Source organism: Dioscorea cayenensis, chromosome 4 (genome assembly GCF_009730915.1).
Source record: "Dioscorea cayenensis subsp. rotundata cultivar TDr96_F1 chromosome 4, TDr96_F1_v2_PseudoChromosome.rev07_lg8_w22 25.fasta, whole genome shotgun sequence".
Classification (NCBI taxonomy): Eukaryota; Viridiplantae; Streptophyta; class Magnoliopsida; order Dioscoreales; family Dioscoreaceae; genus Dioscorea; species Dioscorea cayenensis.
In genome coordinates, this window is record NC_052474.1 from 6,010,446 (window position 1) to 6,035,993 (window position 25,548).

At 35.7% G+C, this 25,548-nt stretch overlaps 3 protein-coding genes and 1 long non-coding RNA gene across 7 annotated transcripts; 2 read left to right on the forward strand and 2 right to left on the reverse strand.

The window, feature by feature from the left end:
- The first annotated feature begins 2,717 nt into the window (after positions 1–2,717).
- On the forward strand, positions 2,718–7,235 carry LOC120258683 (pseudo histidine-containing phosphotransfer protein 2-like). 3 transcript variants are annotated; one of them, XM_039266133.1, is made up of 7 exons: positions 2,718–2,781; positions 4,372–5,351; positions 6,173–6,303; positions 6,380–6,466; positions 6,736–6,807; positions 6,966–7,038; positions 7,112–7,235. In XM_039266133.1, the coding sequence occupies exons 2-7, from the start codon at positions 5,292–5,294 to the stop codon at positions 7,160–7,162; spliced, it is 474 nt and encodes a 157-aa protein (XP_039122067.1). In that variant the 5' UTR covers positions 2,718–2,781; positions 4,372–5,291; the 3' UTR covers positions 7,163–7,235. The 3 variants fall into 3 exon arrangements, with proteins under 3 accessions (XP_039122067.1, XP_039122066.1, XP_039122068.1); XM_039266132.1 differs by having other exon boundaries at positions 2,730–2,781; positions 4,361–5,351; XM_039266134.1 differs by having other exon boundaries at positions 2,730–2,781; positions 4,361–5,351; positions 6,398–6,466.
- On the reverse strand, positions 7,009–13,853 carry LOC120258682 (putative ABC transporter B family member 8). Its single transcript, XM_039266131.1, has 10 exons — positions 13,558–13,853; positions 13,388–13,442; positions 13,123–13,301; positions 12,569–13,026; positions 10,052–10,592; positions 9,723–9,902; positions 8,343–9,629; positions 7,853–8,268; positions 7,360–7,765; positions 7,009–7,329 (listed from the first exon to the last, which is right to left on the reverse strand). Exons 1-9 carry the CDS (start codon positions 13,792–13,794, stop codon positions 7,414–7,416), a joined length of 3,705 nt encoding a protein of 1,234 aa, XP_039122065.1. The 5' UTR covers positions 13,795–13,853; the 3' UTR covers positions 7,009–7,329; positions 7,360–7,413.
- A 6,562-nt stretch (positions 13,854–20,415) lies between these two features.
- Positions 20,416–22,958, reverse strand: LOC120259362 (1-aminocyclopropane-1-carboxylate oxidase 2). 2 transcript variants are annotated; one of them, XM_039266949.1, is made up of 3 exons: positions 22,372–22,956; positions 21,653–22,013; positions 20,416–20,699 (listed from the first exon to the last, which is right to left on the reverse strand). In XM_039266949.1, exons 1-3 carry the CDS (start codon positions 22,857–22,859, stop codon positions 20,436–20,438), a joined length of 1,113 nt encoding a protein of 370 aa, XP_039122883.1. In that variant the 5' UTR covers positions 22,860–22,956; the 3' UTR covers positions 20,416–20,435. The 2 variants fall into 2 exon arrangements, with proteins under 2 accessions (XP_039122883.1, XP_039122885.1); XM_039266951.1 differs by having other exon boundaries at positions 20,626–20,691; positions 22,372–22,958.
- LOC120259363 lies at positions 22,932–25,012 on the forward strand. The gene is made up of 3 exons (XR_005536096.1): positions 22,932–23,004; positions 24,641–24,754; positions 24,881–25,012. It is a non-coding gene; the product is annotated as an uncharacterized LOC120259363 (long non-coding RNA).
- The last annotated feature ends 536 nt before the right edge of the window (positions 25,013–25,548 follow it).

Consider the following 25,548-nt stretch of genomic DNA (forward strand, 5'->3'; position numbering starts at 1 on the left):
TATCGCCCGCCTCAGTTAAGGAAGAACCTGGGACAAGGGCCCAAACCCCATCCAGAAATTTCCACAAGAAACCTTCCGGTGGTGCAATATTAGGAACCACTGAATCATCCCTGAAATTAATCACTAATTGACCCGGGACAACATCAGGCCCCATAAAAGAACCCTGGGCTGAATTATGTCCCAATTTCTCCACATCAGTAACCAAGGCCTGACCAGAAACCCTGTTCGGCCCATCCTCTTCAATGGAACCAGACACATGCAACAGGGGAGAACGGCCCAATTCTTGGCCCACCTCACACAAAAGTACAAGATCATTAATCTCCTCGGACATGTTGTGGCCCACAACCAAGTTAAGCCCAGCTACTTCAACTAAAGGATCTCCAACACCCACCTCGCTATCGTGGTCCAACATTAATTCCAGAGAATCATCAGCTGGGCCCCCACTTTCGTTCACGTGCACCATCGGTTTCTCTCTCAAATCTGCAACCTTAAACTGATCCCCACTGTCCTTAATCTGCACCGCAATAATCTTGGGAACCTTAACCTGCGCCGCATCATCCTTGGGAACCTTAACCTGCCCCCTTCTTTCCTTAACCTGCACCACACTTCCCCCAGCCAACCTATCGTTGCCGTCTGTCATTTTCTTATCATGGTCCAGCGTCTCACGAGTACAAGCTCGCCAGACCTCGACATGCTTCCACTTCGTACCCTGCGATAACCTACTCCTTGCCCCCTCTGACGAGCGGCACTCGGGAGACCGAGCCAACGAACGACCACCAGACCTCCCAGAGATATCGGTCGGACCAACAGTTCTGCAAGCCAGCCCACGTCCAGGACCCGCGCCGGTGCCACTGTGGGAGCGCGGCTCAACCACCACCTGCAATTCCTTTAACAGAGTAGCCGGTAACCCTTCCGATCTCTCCTCCGCAACATTGCCGGACGGCGTCTCCTTGAAACATTTATCCACCAGATGGGAGCAAGGCTCTACCATCTTAATATTGACCGAGCTCGCAGAAGCCCCAGAGGACGGGCGCCGCTCTACCTCCTTCGCATTCCAATCACCCGTAGAAACGCCTTCTCTCACAACACTCTTTCTCGGGCCAAGAACATAGTAACCCAGTTCCCTGCGAAAGGTCGGAGCTTCTGCACGTTCCGCAGTGAACAGCATGTTGTATCTCCTCATCCCCATACTGAAGTCCAATTCCAAAGGCAAGGAGACACCCACTGTCCCTCCCTTGTAGCTCTCCCCACCGCTCCAATCTCAGCAGACCAAGGTGCAACCATGATCACACAAGGACCGTCCTTAGTGACAATCCTAGCTTCACCTAGCTTACAAAGGTCCTTCACCTCCTCCTTGCTCGACAGAGGAAGTAAGAACGAGCACTCGTTTAACGGTGTAATGGGGCCCGCCAAGGTCTTGTTGATAACGGAGGGGATGACAGCCAAAAGACTTGATTCATTAACAAAACCCTCCACCAATGTCAAAACAACAACGTTTGCCAATTCCTCTCGCAGATTAGAGGTCTCCGGAGGTAATGGGATTGAGAGAGAAGCCCGGTTGACTTGCAGGATTCTCCCAACCCCACGCGAAGAGTCGGCCACCCCGGCGACCGGAGCACCTGTTGACTCCACCTGCAACCCCACACGCTTGGAGCGAACATGCACCTTCTTCCTGTGCGGACTCCTCTTCGACTCCACTGGCCAACGAGCTGCCATATGGCCAACACACGCACAACGCAAGCATACTATTTGGTGTTGACAGTCCGTGGTTTTGTGAGTGTTCCTAAAGCACCATCCACAAGAGGCATCTTTCGGAGATCTCGGCCTCTTAGAACCAGTAAGGGATGACTGACCGGAAGTAGGGCTGTAAACGAGCCGCGCCGAGCCGAGTATCACCAGGCTCGAGCTCGGTTCGAGTATACTATTCGAAGGCGCGAGCTCGTTCGAGCTATTTTTTTTGTGCTCGAGCTCGGCTCGCTGAAAAGCTCAAGTAGCTCGAGCTCGGCTCGTTTAAGCTCGATTAGCTTGTATACATAAGTATTTTTGTAATTTTATATAGTTTATATAATTATGTATTTTTGTAATTTATATATAAATAATTTAATATTTTATATATAAAAGCTCGTTTAGGCTCGCGAGCCTCACGAGCTGAGTATTTTTGGGCTCGAGCTCGGCTCGTTAACATAAATGAGCAGCTCGAGCTCGGCTCGGCTCGTGAAAAATTGAATCGAATTCGAGCATTGACCAAGCCGATCTCGAGTAGCTCACGAGTAGCTTGGCTCATTTACACCCCTAACCGGAAGGAAGCCCAGCGCGGCTACGCTTCTCCACACGCTTCAAAGGAGGTAACTCACCTTAAGAGGAAGAGCTGGCAACCTGAGCATACGACATACCTTTCTGCTACCGAGAAAATCCTCCAGTCGATGTAGGATCCGGCAGACTCCTTCTCCTTCCCTTCACTACCTCCACCTTCGCCGGAAACTCCCTAGAGGCTCTTCACGAGACTCCCAATCCTTTTCTCTTTAAAATAATTTCATTCTGTGTTATGTTCTCAATATTTTTTTTTTTTTAAAATATCATCCACTTGATGATTTGAGACGTGGTCACACAGCAGCCGTCCAATTGTTTCCATCATCGGAGCACATATCTTAAGGCATGCATGGTGTTGCCAGTGTGACACGTGCCCCATTTCCACCCGCGCATGCCCTAACGGCATCATTCCGTCTCCCCTGCTCTCGCCGCCGCTGCATCCCCCAAACCCTTCGCTTCCCGCCATTAGAGGTATGACCCAACCTCTGTTTCTTTCGTTTTGAATTCTAGATTTTAGTGCATTTACTTCACTTCGTGATGTTTTTGATCGTGTAGTGTTGTGTTGTGTAGTTTGGTGAACCCATGGCAATAAGGTTGAAACTTCACTGTGGTTGTTCGTTTATATCCTTTTATTGATATTGTGGTGCATAACTTTGATTCATCTTGAAATAAAAATCACATTTTTTTTAATGATGTAAATTGTTTTGCCATATGGCCAAAAGTGTTATTTTTTTTATACTTCTATGTTCATGGTTTTCTTGTTAATTGTGTATTGGATTCCAAGAATCATAGTAGAAAAAATCATGTTGGTTTCAATGTCAATTCACATATTCAAAGTAGTTTGAGCTTTATTCGATTCATTGCCAATCCAATATTCGTCAATGAAGGATTCCGATTATCTGGTTAAGAAAGAAGGCTGTTAACTGGAAAATGTAACTTATACTGTTATACGCACTTAGTGTACCTTCATTTTTAATCTTTCTTGAGTTCCCATTTTATCTCTGACATGTATTGGTTTTGGAACATCTGATATAATCATCTGCCTGTTGAGTGATTTATGCTTTGCCTCTTTATACGTCAAATTGAGTGGTCGTTATGCCCATGATTGGAATATGAATCATGGCAACGTATGGTGGGTGTGACCGGGAGGTTGTTTTAGACTTGTGCTTATTTGCTGTTTCTGTCTAGTGGGGGACTGAGAGGGGGGCCGAAAGATGTCTCATTTTATGTCATCATGGGGTCAGATTTATTCAATGACTTGGATTTATATTTATTCTCTCTGTCATGTTGACAAGGTTCTGAGAATATTCCCTTTTATGGCGTCTGTATTTCCCTCCAGGTTGGAATTCTCTCCCTTACCAAGTTGGGATAACAGTGCTGAGTGGGAATCATAATCATATAGCAATCATATGATGACCGTCTTGTTGATTTTGGTCCCTATTAAGCATATTGGCAGATAGGACCACTTGAAAGAGGCCAAATATGAAAGCCATGAGAGAGAGCTGCTTGGAATTCTTTTCTTCATCTCATACTAGTGTGCACTCAAGGAATAAAGTTAAGAACCCTTATGCAAATTCTCATGCTTTTGTCCTCCTCCTTGTCCTTATTTTGTGGTGACCTGAAAACCGTAGTAAAAGTTACCCTTTTATTGGTGGCCTGTTTTGACTTTTTTGCTTTTAGTTATATATTCTATCCCCTGATGATTCACTCAGGTTACGAAGTCTGCTTGAGAGAAAAAATGATATTAGTTTTGTGGGAAAGAACAATTAATGATTAACTTAGATATAATGTTACATGGCATTCTTAAAGTGACGCTTGCAAATGCGACAAGCAAGTGGTTGCCACACTTTAAAATAATTCCAGTTAGAAAGAAAGTTCAGCTAATGTGTATTTACAAGTAAATCCAAATAATATACTCTGCTTTGCTGTGGATGTGACATGAAGCGTATTGTGATGTGAGCTTGTCAAAATTTGCTTGATATTGTAAACTGGAGTATATAAAACAACAATATATATGATGATACTTATGTTGGAAATGCTGCATATTTAGCATATTTTCAGGGGTGCCAATTTTTTCACTTTGAGCAAGGGAAGTCAAGAAACAAGAGTAGAAGGTGATTTAAGGCATTTTAAGAAGAGCAGATGGTTTTTCTTCGCCAGGCTTCCTTCATGTGTTCTCTGCGAAGAAAATCAAAAGACATCACTGTGGTGGCAAGAGACACCATAAGTCAAACTGGGAAGTCATTGTAGCATGTTGGCTATCTGTTAAGATTCCTTCAAATACAAACTTGGTGTCTTCTCTTTTTGGACTACTTTTCAGTTTTTGGCCCCGGCTTATCTAATTATTGTGCGAAAGGAGAAGGAACTTATTTTACTGAACTTAACATAGTATTATTTAGTTCCTGATTCCTATGCACGTTTAGTTTCAAATGTATCCGTTTTAAATAGTGGTAAATTTTTGGCAACAATGTTGTTGTTCAAATTTAGTATCACACAGGTTCATGCTCATATTTCTTGAGATGGCTTCCAGCACCTAGTCATCCAAATCTTGGTTAAAGTTACCAATAGACTACCCTTTGAACTTACCTGCATTGGCCTATTTTGAACTGTATGAGCTATGAAGTCATGGTGTTATTTGCTAGGTGGAGCGAAAGAATCTGCAGCGGCCTTCTATTAATGATGACACCTGGTGAAGTTTCTCCATTGAAAAAAGTTTTAGAATCTATGTGGCCATGGGTCGCCATCTCAAATTGTATAGATATCTGCATTAGTCTAGCAAGCAAATCTGCCACACCACAACATTGATTTCGTTAGACAAATGCATAGGAGATCATATTAGAACGTGCCATTCTCTTGTTACTTTTTGTAATTCAATAAGGTTCCCTTCTACCTCTGCTATATATAGGGCACTGCCATGGTTCTGCATTTCTCATCCCCTGTTTTTTTCATCTTATCTCTGTTCCATTTTACTTTGAGAACACATGGAGGGCTCTAACATGCAACGCCAGGTTGTGTACCTGAAGAAGTGCCTTTTTGATCAGGTTGATTTCTTTCTTCCACACCCTTACAATCATCTAGAGCTTCATAAAATTCTTATGCTAATTGACTATCGGGTTTTCCTTTTATGAAAGGCATGCAATTGCTTTTCTCATTATTCTGCTTGAGTTTTCCTGGTAGTTTTATCAAGTTGTCCTTTTCAGTATCACCCTTTGTCATTGTATGTTTACTAACTTCCAATGTGCTATCTAAATATGTTGCATTTTGTTTTTGTTCTTTTTTTTTCTGACAATGTGGATAAAACTCCCTCGACACACGTTTTATTACTGCACCTCAACCGTGGATTGGAAGGGAGTCAAAACCTTGACGTGTTTATTGCTCATCTATTGGAGCAGTGACATTCTGTAAAGTACTTCATCTTTATACAAGATTCGTAGAACCAACCAGCTAATTGGTTGCATCTTCACCCCATTAGAGTCAGTGAAGTTAGTCGAAAATGGATGTGAATATATAAGCCTGGTCCGGCATCCTATCACTGTATATACTAATTCTTAAATTTCACTCTGTTTGGGAGTTTACTTTATGGCTAAGTAGGTAATATAATGGCATATCATGTTTAAATGTAAAACTCATGATTATAACTGGCCTAACAAAATTGCTTAACTGTGTTTTTCATAATATGATTTATCCATTGGGTTGAACCATCCAATATGACAACTGTGAATATATGAACTGGAGCTGAAATGTGTGCACACAGACCCACTTTTGGGCTGATTGAATTGACTATGAAACACCCACACTTCAACAAAATATTGTGCATGTCTGTATGAAATTGCTTGGATGAGAGCTTGTTGTATTATTGCAGGGTTACCTAGATGAACAATTCCATCAGTTGGAAGAGTTGCAGGATGATGTTAGCCCTAATTTTGTGGAAGAAGTGGTGACTTTATTCTTTAGAGATTCGTCCAGATTGATTGGCATCATTGAACAAGCTTTGTGAGTAATATTTTCTTTATAAACTTCTTCAGAAATTCTTGATCTTAACTGTGATAATTCTGAAGAACAACACCAGTAAAATTTTGTTGTGCAGGCAGAAACATCCTCAAGATTTCCACAGGTTGAGAACTCATGTTGAACGCCTCAAGGGCAGTAGTTGCAGGTAGCTATCTGACATACACTGTAGTTACTAGCTCTGAATACCATTGATTGATAGGACTAATGCAGATCCATTTCTGCTATATTAGAACTGAGACAGATATTTTGCTTGGCAATTATTATTTAAAGACCTTTTTTTTTATATTATTCAATCACTTTAATAATTATTATTTTTGCCTATTCATGAAAGAAGTATTTGGAATGCATAACATTGTGCTCTGAGGTTCACCCTTGCTCTTTGTGTGGGTGATAATGATATTGTGTTTGATGCAGCATTGGCGCTTTGAAAGTGAAAAGTGAGTGCACTCTGTTTGGAGGATACTGTGATGAAGGAAATATGGATCGGTGAGTTCTTCAATCCTTAATAAGCGCACGAACTCATTTATCAATTCTATCCATGACTGAATATTCAATTTTTGACACAAGACTTAATTGAGAACATAAAGAAAACTTAATTGAAAAGCTGCAACTTTCAAGTATTTAAAACAACTGAATATTTACAGTTGCCTGAGATCATTCCAAAATGTGAAGAGGGAACATGCTATATTACGACAAAAGCTGGAGGCTTATTTCCAGGTATGAGTTTCATTTGCAAGTTTGATAAGATCAACTTAATGATGCATTATTGAATTAGTTATCTGTCTTTCAGTTACTGAGACAAGTTGGTCCATCGGAAAAAGCCAGTGGCTCGGGCAATTGAGATAACAGTTCGTGGGAGCCCATAATCAACTACTATCCAACTACTACTGCATGATGTACTGAAGTATCTGCTGAAGGAGTTCTTCCATATTTCGCTTATAGTTCCCGGAAAATATGTTATTTGCTACTCCCCTTGTAACAGAATTCTCATATATATATATATATATATATATATATATATATATATATATATATATTTAAAAAATCCTTGCCATACGAACTAGTTGCTCGTAAAAAGGAATATGTACTCCTTCATGATTGAAGTGTTGCAAGGTTATAGAAAGCTCCTCTCTTGTTCATGAGTTGTGTATAACTTCCATGCTCCATGACCTTGCCTTCATTTACAAATGCTATTGTGTGTACTGTCTTGATTGTGTTGAGCCTGTGAGCCACCATCACCGTTGTTCTTCCAACCATGATTCTTTCCAGAGCTTCTTGCACTACTCTTTCAGATTGCACATCTAGGGCGCTGGTTGCCTCATCGAGCAAAAGTATTGTCGGTTCTCTTAGTATCGCTCTTGCAATCGCTATCCTTTGCTTCTGTCCGCCAGATAATTGTGTTCCTTTCTCTCCACACCCTGTATTATATCCATCTTGGAGTGACCTGCATTCAAAAACAAACTCTTGTTTTAGTCTTTTTTTTTTCCTGAAGCAGTGGAGAAAGTGTTTGCTGAAATGCATCCAGACTTACGATATGAAATCATGTGCATTTGCTGCTTTTGCAGCTTCTATGATCTCATCTTCTGTTGCCTCTGGCTTCCCAAAGGTCAAGTTGTCCCGAATTGTCCCCGAGAAGATCATCGGGTCTTGGCTGACAACAGCTGTAAACCGTCTATATTGAATAATGTCGAGTTCTCTGATGTCTATTCCATCTATCTTAACCACCCCCCGCTCGGCATCATAGAATCTCTGGATCAAACCAATGACTGTTGATTTCCCGCATCCACTGCTACCAACCAACCCAATGCTCGTCCCAGCCTTCACATCCAAGCTGAATTCTCGCAGAACCAGAGTCTGCGGTCGGGTCGGGTAGGCAAAATCTACCTTCTTCAACTCTATCCTGCCTTCAATCCTCCCCATTTTGGTTCCTCCATTGTCATCATCCCCCTAACACATAAAATGAATTATTACATTTGGTTCAAACATCAAACACTTTATTGAAGGACATGTTTAGAGCTTACATAGCATGAGCCTTGAATCATGGACTGCCTATCTAGCACATCGAACAATGAAGCAACGGCGGCTGATCCCTTGGCAAGGTCCGATGTCATGCTACCTGCATCAGCGATCACCTTCCCGGTGCTCACCAAGATGAAGAATGTCTTGAATACATCTCCGGCCGATATGTCACCCTTTTCGGTTAGTTTACCTCCAAACCAGAATGCGAAAGCCCAGGACATGAATGAAAGGCAAGGAGAACACCCCATTGTGATCCCTGCTACCCATGACTTCTTCTTTGCAGCTTTCACTGGCTCTTCTTGAGCTTCTTCGAAGAGTTTAAGTACTTTTGCACTACAACCATAAGATGCCACCATTTTATGATTCTGCACTGCTTCAATTGCTATCTGAGTACTCCTGTGCTGAGCTCTTGCAAGGTCTATGGACACTCTGGATAGTACTACTTTCTTAGCATAGTAGCATAATATTGTTAATGGCTGCACTGCTATCATAACTATGGCAAGCTTCCAAGCGACTATTAGGCCCATTGACACAGCAATAACTACTCCAGAAGTCGTTTGAACGAGAAGCGATACTCTATCAGCAACCAATGTCTTGACAAGAGATGCCTCGTTGCTCAATCGAGAGCACAATGCACCACTGTTGTTTTGTTCTTCATCAAACCATCCGGCTTCAAATGTGAGGATTTTACTGAGCACTAATAGACGGATTCTTCGTGTTAAGTGCTCGCCCATGTATGCAAAATTATAGTGTTGTGAAAGGTTGACAATGATGGAGGCAAGTGAAAGAGCAGAGAAGATTAAGGAGTATCGATGGATGACTGCCTTTATCTCATCATGACTTTGGAGGAAGAATGCGGCGATCATCCCACCGATAGAAAAGGCGTAAATAGGTTGGATTGAACCAAAGACAACAGCGGAAATGCTGCCTATCAATGCTTGTTTCCACTCTGGTGAGTTCATTGAGAGAAGCCTAGAAAATGATGGAGCTGGATGAGAGATGATGCTAGGAGGATCGTCAATGGATAATGGGGAAGCGAAAGACATCGGACTTGCTTTTGTTGTGCTCATATGGCTTGTGCTACTCCTCCCCACTGACGGTCTACATGACTCGGAGACTTGTTCTTGATCAATGTTGCTACATAGCCTCTGCAATTTGGCAAGCCGTGAGTAATGACTATCATTTCTGCTGATCAGTTCTTCATGAGTACCAATCTCGATTATCCTTCCTCCATCGATAACAGCAATCTGATCGGCATTCCTTATTGTTGATAGCTTGTGGGCTACAACCTGAAATCCATACATATTTACATACATACACATACATACAACTATATTAATTCTGTAAAAATTCAATGAGTTGGATGAATATTATTATCATACCAAAGTAGTTCTCCCCATTGATGCTTGATCAAGGGCATTCTGGACTAGTTTCTCTGATTCAGAATCAAGTGCGCTTGTGGCTTCATCGAGGAGGAGGATCACAGGGTTCTTGATGACCGCCCGGGCAATGGCTATGCGTTGTTTTTGCCCACCAGATAGAAGTGCACCTCTTTCCCCTATCTGAAACCAAAATGTTTGCAGAAATGTCAGGGTATTTTTGTCATTTGGAATAATAGCTATGCACTGGTTTCAAAGTTCAGCCCTAGTTGTAAGTTCACAACTTGGCCGTTACCCAATTCAAACATATGAAATTACTGCAATGCCCTAACCTTTGTATTATATCCCTCAGGCAGTTGTCTGATGAAATTATGAGCATTTGCAGTCATTGCTGCTGCAACAACCTCATCCATGGTAGCTTCTGGTTTACCGAACAATATATTTTCCTTTATTGATGTACCGAAGAGCCCGTGTTCTTGGCTGACCAGCCCCATTTTTCCTCTAATCCATTTTAGCTGAAGATTTTTGACATCGATCCCGTCGATCTTTACAATGCCTTCATCGGTATCATAGAACCGCTGAAGTAAAGCAATGGCGGTGGACTTCCCGCTACCGCTTGTCCCTACCAGAGCCACTGTCTTCCCCGCAGGAACACAGAGAGTGAAGTCCTTGATTACAAATGTGTCTGGTCTCGATGGGTAGGAAAATCGGATGTTTTTGAACTCAATTTCACCTTGGATGTGGTCTAGAGTTAGGCCTTTTGGGTCTTCAGTGTCTATTTTTGGAATGCGGTTGATCCTTTCGAGAATTCGGGTTGCAGCGATGGATGCATCGGTGAAATGCTTCACTTCAGGGAGAGCCATTCCAAGCGACCTTCATTGTGAGTAAATTCTTGTGAGTTTTTTCAAGCAATTAGGATGAAATCTCAGGTTAGTAATGAAAAAGAAAAGGATGATTCTTTGTGTTTATGTATATATATTTATGATTTTTTTTTCCTTTGATTGAATTCTTTTCTTCGAGTTTTGTGGAAAACAGAATTAACATTGAAGCAAGTTGGTGAATATACTAAAAAAATTGTCAAAGAAACACAGAATTTTGTAATTGAGAATGACTACTAATGAAATGTTTCTTTAGAAAAAGAGGATGATAATAATATTCTCTTTGTTAGGTGCTCTTTTGGACAAGTTCGAAGCTCAAGCACATAATCACTGTTTGGAGGGAGTGCCTGCCTAACCACTTAAAGCCAAATTTTCAAGGTACAAAGTGTTGGAGTTTGTTTTTTCTTTTTTCTTCTTTTGGAAAAAGCAGTAAAAAAAATCTATCGAATTCAAGGTCATTTTCTTTCAGGTTAAAATTTTATATTAGATCATGTATTTAAAGCATGATTGATAGTAGTATCACTGATATCAAGCATCTATAAATGTTCTATCAATGTAACCTTTTAGATTGGATCGAGATACCATACCATTTCATCCTCTTGTAAATGTTTGAAGCACTAAATTTAATGATCACCTTTTTTAAAGTGACATTTTACCGACATAATCAGCAAATTATTTGTCTATAAATCATAACTGTTTTAAATCTAATTTTCACATTCTATTGACATGACATTTCAATTAAGAATCGATCCCTTATCACCCCATCAAATCTTCCTATTGAAATAACTAGATGCTGTTTCTTCTCATGTTCGAGACTTAGATCCAAACATCTAACAGTGTTTTTTGAAACTTGAGTATTATGATAATCATCGATGCATGCTTCTATATCTATATGTTAAATTTAGCTCTTACATTTTATCAACTCTTTCAAATTCTAGCGATCTCTTGTTATCTCATCACATCATATTATTCATCAAAATAAAAAGATGATGTTTCATTTCATGTTCGAGCCTCTAAATCTAATGGTGTTCTTTGAAGTTACATCATTGACAAAATCAACGAAACATACATCTACAAATGCAATTGTTTTTGTTGAGTTAAATCTCTGTCTTACTTTCTATCGGCCTAACTTTCTATCTCCCTTCTTGTTTTGAAAAAAGTAATTGATCCTTCATGTTTGACTCTAGATCTAAGAATCTTCATTAAAGCATTAGTACTACTATAATCATCGATCTGCATCTACATATAAATGACTATTTTTGTTAAGTAGTCATTTATTTATGGATGATCAGATCCTAATATCTCACAACGCAAGCCCTCTCATCCAAATAAAAAAGACGATGTTCTCTGTCATGCTTGAGATGGTAAATTTACAGATATTTACTAAAGTGATATTACTTTACTGATACTTGCCGAAATATACATCTATAAATGCTTTTTTCTGAGGCAAAGATAAGTCTTACTTTATCGACCACTATCGTATAATCATATCCCCTCAGTTGAAATAAAAGGCAAAGGTTTCTTTTCATGTTCGAGCTCAAGATGTAGCTAAAAGCCAGTTTTGTTAAATTTAGGCCTTACATTTACAAGCTTTAACTTTTTAGATTTGATTGATCATTCATCAAATAAAAAGAGGATGTTTCTTTCCATGTATGTTAATTTGAGACCTTAGATCCAACAACATCCCTTTAAAGTAGCAATACCGACAATACCGACATAATCATGTATAAAGACAAACATATATAAACAACTTGTCCTTTCTCAATCTTAAATTAACTATCATCTTAACAACATAGATTTAAAAGGAAAAAAACCATAACATTCCTTTTTAATATTTGAAATTCTAGATGAAGTACTACTCTATCCTTCGAGAAAATCTAACACAAATCATTGAAACATGCATCTATAAATGTACATATATATATATGTGAAGATATATAAATGCAAGGTCAAAGGAATAATATCACTTACAGTCCACCTAAGACAAAGGAAATTCCAGCTGCATAGATTCTTCCTCCACTTTCACCATGATACATTACCAATCTACTTCCATACCAAGCAAGGAATCCCCAAATTGCAAAGGAGAGTCCTGTGCTCCCCACTGCCAAACCTTTTGCTATCCCTTGCTTGATTCCTAGCTTAACAGTACTATCCAAAATGGTTTCATACTTCTTCATGATCCTTTTTTCTGCAGTAAATGAATACACAGTTTTGATTGAGCTCAAAGCTTGTTCTATGATCGTATTCGCCTTGGAGTATTCCTTTCTGGTTGCATTGGAGAGATAGAGAAGATATTTCCCATAGATTATACCGGGAATTACAAGTAGTAGAAGAAGAGGAAAAGCTACCAAAGCCAATCTCCATGAGAAGTATGTCGAGAAAATTATGCCGGAGATGAAAACTGAAGAGTGCATCAGAAATGTAGGCACCTGTTTTGAGAACATTAACAAATCATGTATTATATATGCTTTCGGCATTAGATTTTTTTCTTTTTCTTTTCGAATGAATTCTATTTATATAAACACCTTTTCGCTTAATACTTCTTGAATAAGGGAAGTTTCTCGTGAAATGCTGTCGATGATTTCAGAAGTAGTTGCTTCTTGAGAATCAAAGAACTCGACTTCTTGCTTCAGGATTGATTCAAGATATCGATATCGAATTCTAAGCACTTGTCTTTCACTTGTTCTACTCCAACAGTATCCTTCTGCAGCACATACACACACATACAATTAAATTAAAGCCAATATATAAATGCATGAAGTTTGAATTACTAGTAGAAATATAACATACCCATGAAAGCCACCACCAAGACTGCTAATCCTATGTAGACAAAGTACAAACAGTCCTGCAGAAATCAAATGAACATACATATATATAATTTAATTAATTGTCAGAATGAATTAAAACAGTAAGAATTAATAAGCATTGAGATCACTACATTAACAAGAAAGAAGTCCAACCTTCTCCACTTCATGCATGAACTTCATATTATTTTGTTTCTGATCACCATGAGCATGCCCACCCAAACTATTCATGACACTGCTGGCAAAGATAAGTATGAAACCAGTTGAGCATCCATCACCAACAGCCCCCACAGTGCCCAACAACATCAGAAGAACATCAATCCAATCAGCAAAACTAAAGAACCCATGCATGTGATGAGCTTTCTTCTTCTCACTCCTCTCAACTTCTGCCATTTTAATTTCTCAATCTCTATTTGCTATGTACTTAGCTTTGAGGAACTTGAAGCAACTTTGAGGAGCACCCAGTGTATTTATATGCTAGTTGGAGGATTCTGATGGCTGCTGAGCTGCCATTGTTGATGGTTTGTAAAGAAAAAGCCTCCTTTTTATTTACTTTTTTGTAGGACATGGCTTGGTTTGTCGGTTAATTCTTTATTAATTAGTGCGTGAGACCCTCTCACAACATGTCTTTGTAGTAGAAATGAGAGTATTTTTGTATCACATTTCCAAATGCCTGTCCAAAATAGAACAAGTTCTAGAAGTGACAATGAGAGAGTCAATGTTTGCTTAGGAATGTGAGATTTGAGGCTCTTTATAATTATTAACTTTTAACTAGTATTATGGCTCTATGCCTAACCCCTTGTTAATTTCTTGCCCAAAAACATTTAAAAAATTGAGGTTGGGTAGTGTTAATTTGTCCTCTTCTTTATGATAAAGTATTTGTTAATTTTTCTTGTTTGTTGAAAAAATCACTTTGAAAAGTAAATTTAAAGCACCAACCTAGCATTGCTAGATGAAGGGGTGTGGATTTTTCATTAACGAATGTGACAAGCACATATATCATAAATGGCGTGCACATAAAAGACAATAATGACCTGTTCGTACGCTCTCATTTAGCCAACACGAGAATTAGGTTGTAAACCACCAACCATAGTCACTGCCATTTGACATTTATATCCATGGCGTTTGAAATCTGTATCCATCACATTTTAAACCTGAGTAATGCGTGTTCCATTAACCAAATATTTCATTTTAGGACTAGTGTCTTTGGGGCAAAGGTGCTTTAGTGTGTGAAACAAAATTTTCTATTATAAAAATGATTAAATTAAATTGAATTATATTAAAAATTCACTATTTTAAGGTATATTGTTATTATATAAAAATAAATAAATCATAATTTTATCAAAAAAATACAAAAAAAAATAATTACAAAACTATATAGCTAAATACAGAATAAGTAGATAGTACAAAATTTGATCTGCCCTATCATCCCCGATATAGTAAAATCAAACTAATACTACATATGTAACAACAACTTGAACAAAAAATATTGGCAATACCAGAAAATAATTATCATAGAAATGGATTGAGGGATTAAACACCTTAATTCAATAAAATGTCATTTTATATAATAATATTAGAAAAAACCAACCACATGGAAAAAAGGAAAAATGAACAAAAATAGAGTCATTTATATCCAATTTTTTTCCTGAAAAAGAAGAGCAGCAAACCAAAAGTACAATCAACAAGAAAAACAAAGCAAAGAGTTCTCACCAGCAGTGAAGAACTCAGAAAAAGAAATACAAGTAAACAAATAAGGCAGCTGGGAAAGCGAAGAAATCCGTCTGGAGTCACAAGACAGTCCGAGCTGCAAGAAGGAATAGATTACTTCTGAATCAATAGAGTGTCAAGATTGCCAGTGTTATCTTCGGTCCGTGCGCTCAGGAAGTCGAGGGAGCGCTTTATCTTCTTGGAGGCTTCATTGAGTGTTTGCTGGTGGGGTAAAGAAGCTGTAGAAAACCAAGCAAGCAGCATATTAATGATTTTGAATAATACTTTAGGAAAATGTAATGCAGTGTTTTGAAAGATGCGGTTGTTACGTTCCAGCCAAATATTTCAGATAATTGCTCTAGAAAGTAGGTCCCACAGCAATCTAATGTTTGAATGTAATGAAGGTAACCATAAGGTCCAGATGTTTGGAACTGTGGAAGGTAACCATAAATTAAATTGCTCTTTTTAGACTATGCCTATTCTTTCCGATTTTGGTCCTACTAATGTTTTCTCTCTAATAATATGAGTTTGGTTATAAGATATTTAAATTAAATAACCTTTATGTCAAAACCAATAAGAATTGAATTTATAAACAAATAACAGAACAAACAGAAAATATTTGCTTCTGATGCCTCTGCATGATTTACACATTGTTGCAATTCATTGATACCAGTACCACCACAACCTTTTGTCTTCTTTTGCTTTAATGAGTTTGCAACAGTGGCTAAAACTAAAAGCCTATTTGAAAAGAATAATCAAAGGTGCCCTCAGATCATGCCTCTAAGATAAAAATATCCCTTTGAAAAATTGCAGATAAAAATTCTAATTCTCAGAATAATTAATTAAATGGAGGCTGAGAATAATGTGTGAAAAATATGCTTAGCAGGGGATAGGGCCATGAAGTATCAAACGGTATCAAAGTTAAAAGAGCATCAATAAAGTAAACAAGCTACTGTCCTGTCTTTTAACTGCAACTTGATATTTTATGTGGCTGGCTTTGTCAGGAACTCACTTTAATAAGTGAGTAGAATACTATGCATATACAGGATTCATCTATCGGTCCTGGGCCCTCTATTTCTTCATTTTTGTTTTAGCTATTTTGTTGTATTCTATTTTTGAATGCATATTTCCTCTCATGGTATAATCTTATTCTCTCTTTTCTAATCTTTGTATTCGGTTATTAAGATTTTTAGCTATTTTATTGTCATCTGTTCCTGAATGCATATTTTCATTCCTAGTGGATTTTTATTTTCTCTTTTTTTAATTTTTGTACTCAGTTACTAAGAGTTTTAACTATTTTGTTATCTTCTGTTTTTGGGTGCATATTTTCATTTCTGGTGGGCTCTTATTTTTCTTATTATATATATATATATATATAGACCATACGTTCCCTAAGAACGTCCCTAGTTTTAAATTCTGAGGATGTTTTCATCACACTCGTTGATTCTTCATCTAAAGATTGTGATGTTTTCTCATGTCTCTATACACAAAAACTTTTCCCTAACGATCTGATCTCTCCCTCAGAGGCCATCCCGCACTATCAAGCTCCTCTTGTCGCCGGCCTCGTCCTCCATCTCCGCCAAGTTCATCTCACACTACGAAGCTCTTCCTCGGCGTCATTATATATATATATATATATGACATTACAAACGTCCTCACATGATGAAAAAGGTATATAATAGAGAGGAATGAGCATAAACAGTGTTGTATACAATACATCTAGGTTGTACTCGGTAGCTGGAAAAGTGCTTGATTGGTTTGTAAAAATTTTTAGATTGTTGCAATTTGTTAAGTACTGGAACACCAATGATCGAATGGTTTTGGTTGAAAAAAAATTGTGCTTAGATTTCAATCCCCTAACCACTCCAAGGTTGTATAGAACATGCCCTCTTTATAAGATTACACTAAATTTTTTTATCATAATTATTTATTACCTTTGACTTAGAGAGCATAAGCAAAAATAACAAAAATATTATATAAATTTTATCCGAATTATATGGACTTTAGTTTGAGCTTTATTTGAATTAAAAATTGCCACTATATATACAATGATAAATACAAATGAAGAGAAATTAAATATTCTTTTCTACCCATAATATGTATGCATTTGAGTAATTATCTTGAAACTCTAAACCTTTAGTTAATCATGTTAATATTATTTTTTCTCTTTAATGTTCTTGCACTGTTATCAATCTCTCAACATTTATCATGTGTAGAAATATTGAACTAAAAATCAAAGAAGATCATATCAAAACAGACCTACTATTATCACATGATAAAGATCTGAAAACTAATATTTCACTTTGATTAAGCAAAGCACGTGAATCAAAGTATATTAAATTCATGATTAAGATAATCAATATGGTTTGAACGGGATTAGCATGTTTCATGTGTGGTTCAATTAATAAACAAATAAATCTAATTATAAAAAGAACAAGGCAAATAAAATTAAATTGTTCACGTGCTAATTAATATAATATACAAAAGAACAACAATTAAGGAATATTAATAATTTGCTTAAGCGGACGCCTACTCCATAAACCTTAAAAACTTTTTTTTACTAGAATTTCTATTATTGTACTAGTGAACATTAGTGAGATATATATACAACAATAAATCACAAAAATATTTTTGAAAATAATAACATATATAAGCAATCAAATGGTAGAATGTTAAAAATAAATATTTTTGAAAAAAAAAGAGAAAAACAAATAACAATGATAATATATTATTTTCACTTTTACTCATAAAAAAGTTTAGCAATTTGCTTGCATATGCTTGAGTTTAGTTTTTAATATTGCAAAATCATATTTTAATGAATAAAAAATAATAAAGCTTGGAACCGTAGGCAAAACTACTGGTAACCATCAATGCTTGTGATTGAAAGGTCTCAAGTTTGAGTTTCTCGTATTATAATTCATTTTTTAGGTCCCATGTGAGAGTTCTGTGTGAAGAATACCTCTCGTTTTCTTTTTCAAGTGGAGTTTATATATATATCTCTAAGAGGTCAGTCAAGCCACCGTGATTGATGCACCCCGTATGTGTTTGTCTTTTGTTTTGTTGCTTATCGACTTTGTAAAAAAAAAAATCCATAATATTTTACAAAACCCAACCACCTGAAACCTAACTCTGAATAATTAGTATAATAAAGGGTTATTCTCTGAATATTCACAATATATCCAAATTCATTTAATAATGTTTCAACGAAACAAACTAGTGTTGTGTATTTGGTGGCGTGGGTGGAAATAATAAATATATGAATAGCTTTTCAGAATGCATACATATATAATAAGGCTAAAGCTAGAGTGGGGTGCTAACTAAGAACATCCTTTTGATTAACTAGATTTAAACCATAGGTTAATTAATGAAGACAAGAAAAATGATATCCCAATTATTGTCTTACCCAACCTATGACACAAGACATTGTTAAGCATTCAAGCATGGGAGTGTGATGTTGAAAAAGGTGAAGCCATTAACAATTTCATTATTAACATAAACAATAGTTTTTGGTCCCTAATGGGCTCTAGTCTCATTTTTAAACTATATATATTAATCTTAAGCTAGTTCATGACTTGTATAATGATGCACAACTAATGGTTCTTTTTCACCTAAAGTTTCTCCACTTGCTCCTCTTGATGGTTTCATCCCTAAAAATTAATACACATAGGAGCATGTAATTTAAAATTCTTAAACATTATAAGATTTATTATTTTGCTTCAAATAAATTGTGTAATGTTTCAATGATATCTATATAATATATATAAAATTATTGAATATTCTGATTATGAGTTTTTAATTTTTTTCCTTTTGGCAAGATAGGTGATAAAAAAAATAAAATTTTAAAAACTGTTATGCACTGAGATTTTAATTTTTTTTTTTCTCCGAGGAGGGTTTAGCTCTCCTACTCATAACAATAGTTGAAGATCATAGCATGTGTCCACATTTATTAAAAAAAAACTTATAATTTTTTTATAATATATATTTTAAAAAGAATATATTCTATTATATCTGGCTTCGCTAATTTGTTAAAAAAAACTATATTATATTTCTACATTGGAATAAATAGTGGTAATTAGATTTTTATTTTATTAAATAGTGTATCAATGTGAAAAACAACAACGAAAACTTTTAATTGTATATATTCTTTTTGTGCCATAAACCTTACTTTCTATTTTATTTAATTACTATCATATAAATAGAATAAAGCTGCATGGTGATATGACTATAATGCACTAAAAAGTGGTAGAATATGAGATTAGATGTTGATTTTAAGTGCCACATAAAGCACTCTCTACAGTAATCCTCATTAATCATGTTAATTGCTAATCGGATTGCCACCTCTCTTTTTTTTAACTAAAAGTGAAAAAAAATTAAATGTATATTTAATGAAACATTGTAATAAGTTCAAATTAAAATATCTAATTTGCAATATTTTACTGTTGATATCTTAATTTTTTATTGAATTAATTCCAACCAGATAATTTTTTTAATAAAATTTTTCCATTTTGTTTATTGTGTTCTTGTAGGAAATTTTTTTCTAATAAATTTGCAATATATATTATAATAAAATGGAATTGTCTCATAAATTATAATGGTTAGTTATTTTTTAAAGGATTATGAATAAATACTCTTCTTGCACTCAATTTTTGAAAATCTCCTTTTTCACTAATATTTTCTAACAAATGTAACTTATACAATTTAAAAGTACTTTTGTTAAGATTTACATCAAAATGAAATCATGGTTTAGTTTTTCTAAAAAACACTTATGAAAAAACAACTTTAAAAAAACAAAATTACCTTTCTGTGAACCAATATAAACAAACTTATTTATACTTCAACATATATGAAATTTATAATTTAATAATAACATTTAGATCTGTGCTTTTAATTTCCTTTGAGAAAAGAGAAAAGAGAGCGATTAACATGACATCAACAAAGACAAAAAATAAAAGTAAAAAAAAAGATAGATGATTAGTGGAAGAGTGGAGCGTCCCTTTAAATCTTTGCTTTAGTTATAAAAATGATAAAATTAAATTAAATTAAACAAAAATAAAAAGTAACAAAGCCATAGTTGGAAGATGCATTGACTTCTATTTTAAAGTCTAACAAAAGTAAATATAAATTTACAAAGAAAAGAAATCACATCATTACAATGATCAAAATCATGTAATATATTGAACTTGTGTTTTAATTCAAAAAAATGACTTCATAAATTAAGTACATATAGATCCAAACTCTTCTTTCCAAAAAATCACTTGCAACAAAGCCAAATACAAATAGAACACTTCCCTTTCCAAAGACAAATTGAAATTTAAAAGTAAAACTCAAACAAACAAATAGACAAACAAGTGAAAGAGAAGTGTTAGGAATGTTGCAACAATAAGTTGTTGAGAAAGAGAGATTGTTTTCTCTTTATGAGAATTTGTGATGGATGATGATGATGATGATGATGATGTTGATGATGCATTAAGTGAATAAAAGAATGCCATTGAGATGATGGAGGAGGAGGAGGAGGGGACATTGTTGTCACTTTGGTGGAAGATCACTTGTTTTCCAATGGCATGCTTGTAGAAGCCACCACTACATTTCTTCATAAAAACAAAGATAAGTACTATAAGAATGTTTTTATTTTTATTTTTATATATTTTTTTTCTTGCATAAACAACAACAATAATAAAAAGATAAAAATAAAAAATAATACACAAATTTATAAATATTTTTTTAAAAAATATATTGATTGACCAGATAGAACTGTACGTTGGTACTTTCTCATTTTAATATATATATATATATATATATATATATATATATATATATATATATATATATATATATATATATATATGTAAGTTTAAATTATTATTATTATTTTTTAGGTATCAAATTGGAATAAATATCTAATACATGAAAATAAAAATTCATAAATTAATTAATATTATAATATTACAAAAACAATTTCCACTTATACAAGCTTGAATGCAAAAAAATAATAATAATAATAAAATAATAGAAGTTTAGGGTTAGTTTGGAGTTGTTTTTACACTTCCTAATTAAATTTTCAATAACTCAAAGTTCTTTTATAGTATATGATTTGTTAAGAAATTTGAAGAAATTAAATTTGGAATATAAAAAGCTTATAAAATAAAATATAAAAGAGTTTTACTAAAAAATAACATTTTTTTAAACTCCTAGTAAAGGCTATGAATCATAACTTTTAACTAGAAATTTAAATCTTAGGGTGAATATTCAAATATATCCTATGTTTGACTCAAATGACAAATTAAGATTAATATAAACCATAAATCCTGTTTAAGTTAAACCAATTAAAATTTCATAATACGAATTAACATAACATGCTCAAATAAGTTAAACAATGATACCAATTTTAAATTTAATCTAATTAATGTTGTTGGAAGTAGTAAAAAAAATTTACTTCCAACCACAATAATAATACATACTATCATTAATAAAAACAGAAAACTTAAACAACCATAATAATAATAATAATAATAATATAAGATTGAGATGAAGAAAAACAAACCTGTAATTGGTCACCAAGAGTGAGAACAAGTGCATCCTTATTGGGAGTGAATGAAAGCCATCTCTCCTTAAAGTAGACTTGAAATGTTGTAGCATTTGAAGGAACATGCAAAGCGAGGCCATGAGAACAACCCCAACTCCTCATCAACACTCTCAGCATCATCATCATCTCATGTTTCTCTTTATAATAATTCTTATTCTCATAATTCTTATCACCAACTTCACAGTGTTTATGCACACAAAAGTATGACACTTGTTCATTCACTTCTTTCTCAATATTATGCATGTTTTTATCTTTCAGTATTTCCATGATTTTGTTGCAAATCTTCTCCATGTCTAACCATAGCCTCTCCATTTTGTCTCTATATTAATAAATAAATAAATAAATAATCATTCACATAAGTAATAATGAGAAATTTTTTTTTTCTCTAAAATTAATAAAATAAAATTTATGAATAACCAGCCACCATAGTTAAGAAAACATTATTAAAATTATATATAAAAACTTGATTTATATTGTGCCAAAAAAATTATCTGTTTTTCTTATATATTTTAATATATATTTAAAAATAAAAAAATAATAATATAAATGCGTTCTGCGTCACAGATCAGGAGGTTAGGTTATGATGCATCCATCCCAAGGCAATCTCACGGCTAGGAATGTCCCAATGTTTTTCAAAAAAATTAAATTAATTTATTTATATATAAAAAAAGACATACCTGAAACCGTTGGAATTCCACTTCGAAATTCCCGCCATTTCTTCGAGGCTGCTTCCGTCCCACCAAAAGCTCTCCTCGTCGTCGTCTTCTACATCGAATCCCCACCTCCGCTCCGGCGATCTCGCCGCCTTCTTCTTCTCCTCTGGAGTGGTTCCAAATGCATCGGCAGCGGCCACAGCAGCCTCTTCGATTAGATCCCTCGGGATCCCATGATTCACCAGCTGGACGCACCCGATCGCCGCCGCCGATGATCTTAGCTCCCTCGCCACTGATTTCTCCGACAAAGGAGAGATCAGAGACCCCCAATCGATTTCCGGTGGATTTCTCACCACGATTTCTCGTTGAACGATCCGATCGGGCAAGATTAGGTTTGGGACTCGTAGAGCGTGCTTCATGAACCGATCGAGATCGTCGTCTTCAGATGATTCTGGCCTCTCTCTGGCCGCCGGGGATGGAGGCGGTGCTCGGCTTCGTGGGGAGGTGTCCATGAGATCAGTGGAGATGGAGTTCTGGATCTAGATTGGTTTGATAGTGAGGATGGAGGGGAAAAGGGACAGCGTTCTTGGATTGGGCCGATGATCATCATGGGATCACACTTCCCAACCTGAGGTTTTTCCAGATCATCTCTGAGAGGTAGGGTTCCTTGTTCCCCTTTCTCTTTTGCTTTTGCTTTTTTCTGGTATAAAAGAAATCACTCCTCTAGATTTCAGTACTTATGATGTCCGTATATGGGAGGCAGGGTGTGATGATATTGTGTTCTTGCTTTAGGCTGCAGAGAATTTCACATCTGGTTGTTGTCCATCGATGTTATTCTAAATGTTTAAGAATGTGGTGAATCATGCTTCTCTCCAAAATTTTATGTATTGACATTTAAGGGAAATGCTTCTCCAAATATTTCGATATTAAAATCACTTTATTAATTCAATTAGATTTTTAAAGAACAATACTTCTCCCATGATTTAATTTTTGAATTCTAGGTTTAATTTGTGTTTATCAAAGGCAATGAAGGTGTTGAGTGTGAAATTTTGATGAGCAACACTTCTCCAGTGATTTAATTCTTGAATTCGAGGTTATGCCTTATTTAATGCAATATCAATTTCATTGAAGCTCAGAGTGGTGTCAAATTTGTTGAATTGGTTGGAGACAGTGTGACGGTGTTATGTAATCTTTTTAGGTTGCAGACTGTTTGACTTTTTAGTTATTGTCTGTCAAAATTATTCACAATCCTTAAAAATTACAATGTTGCTGTCACCATGCTCCTCCCAAAAAATTTAGGTCTTGAAAATTTGGCATTAAAGTTGTTATACTAATGTTGCTGCAAGTTTTAAGGAACAATATATTAACGATAATTTGAGTCTTGAATGCCAGGCCATATATCTAAATAATATCACCTTAATCAAAGTTTAGAGTGGTGGTGTAATTTACAAATTCGTGGGAGGCAGCATAATGATAACATGTAATCTCTTTAGGTTACAGAGGGTTCTACATGTAGTTATTGTGTATCATAACTACTTTAACTCTTTAAGAACAATGCTGTGGAAGGGTATATTTGTTATCACTGAAAATCAGGGAAGGGTCTATACAAATTCCAAAAAATGAGGATTTCTAATGAATGAAACGGTGATGGAAATGCAAACAAATATTGAGTATTGTACGTAGTGGTCAGAGACTCGGAAAAATAATTGCAGCTGGAATAAGAGGTTGGAGCACCACAGTAGTTAGTCCTTTTAGAAATGGTTTGTGACTAGTTAGTGTTGAGATTTTGTAACAAAAATAGTAGGAGGGAAACAGGGAATAAGATCAACATACAGAAAATGTAAACATTTATATGGTTCATTATATATTTCTTTAGCATTGAGCTGATTGAAGCATAGGTATAATGGCTTGAGTTAGTGGTGAATTAGAAATAGAAATGGTTGGGGCACAAATTCATATATATAAACATGTATTTAGTCCATGATTTCTTTATTCTTCTTCTTCTTCAATGAAATTTTAGCCTGCTCTCCTTTGTCAGTCTTGTGTTTGTTCAGAAATGTTGCTCTTCTAAATTGAATATCATTGTTATGCTCTATTGTTATCAGGCTTCCTTTTGCCGAGAGGCAGGGGGGTTCATATTTTTCTCCGTACCCATAGTGGTCAGTAGCTCCTTATTGAGCTTTATGCCCCAACAGCACACGTGTATACAATTGATAGCATGAGATATGCCTCATTGTTCATGTTAGTCAATATTAGCACAAAGACAAGTCTCTAATTTTTTTTTCATTTGCAGAGTCTATTCTCAAATGGCTAATCTGGGGGGCTATTTGAGCTCGCCTACGACTTCTGCATTCAATGGTCTGGCAGTCAACAAAATGCTTGCTCCCAGCTATGAATGAACAAATATGTGAGTAATTTCTCTCCAACTCAATAAATAACAACTTTGGAAACCATATTGTGTTCTAGAGGACCAAGTTTAGTTTTTTTTTTTCTTCTTCTTCTTTTGGAATTTTGCTTGCTTGATGTCTCCTAGATGATGGAAATTGCATTATCTTTTGCGTGGAGGAACCTGATGGCAGGGGTTGGGGATGGCAGCGATAGAGAACTTCAATACTTTCCGGCTGCAAACTGGTATTATAAGACAATCTTGTAATACCTATATAAAATCCCACCAGGAGAAGAGATGTGTAATTGTAGTAGTCTTTTATGTTATTTCCCAAATAGACACAATTAAGAAATGACCGCAGAGGTGGTCACTCGTAACAAACCTAAGAGAGGAATAGTTCTTCCATTTACACCTCTCTCCATGTCCTTTAATAAAGTTTATTACTACATGGATGTTCCTGTGGTGAGTTAATCTTTAGTTCAGAACTCTTTGTTTGTATTTGAAGAAATTGTCCAGACATATGAATAATTTGACGGAATTTTAACAGACTTGAGATTTGGCAGTAAATGAAGCAATTAGGAAAGTGACTGAATATAGGCTCCAGCTGCTGAAGGTTGTGTTAAAAGGGACTTTCAAACCGGGTTGCTTTGGCAGGAAAAGACACCTGTGGCTACATTGAAGTAGATATTAGAGTCTGTAGTTAGCCCCTCTACCATAAATTAGAAGGACAACATACAGAGATTAAAAACCTCTTTCAAGAGTTTGTTCATGTGGATAAGGAGCTCCAGTTTCGAGCCTTCAATCATATGCAATGT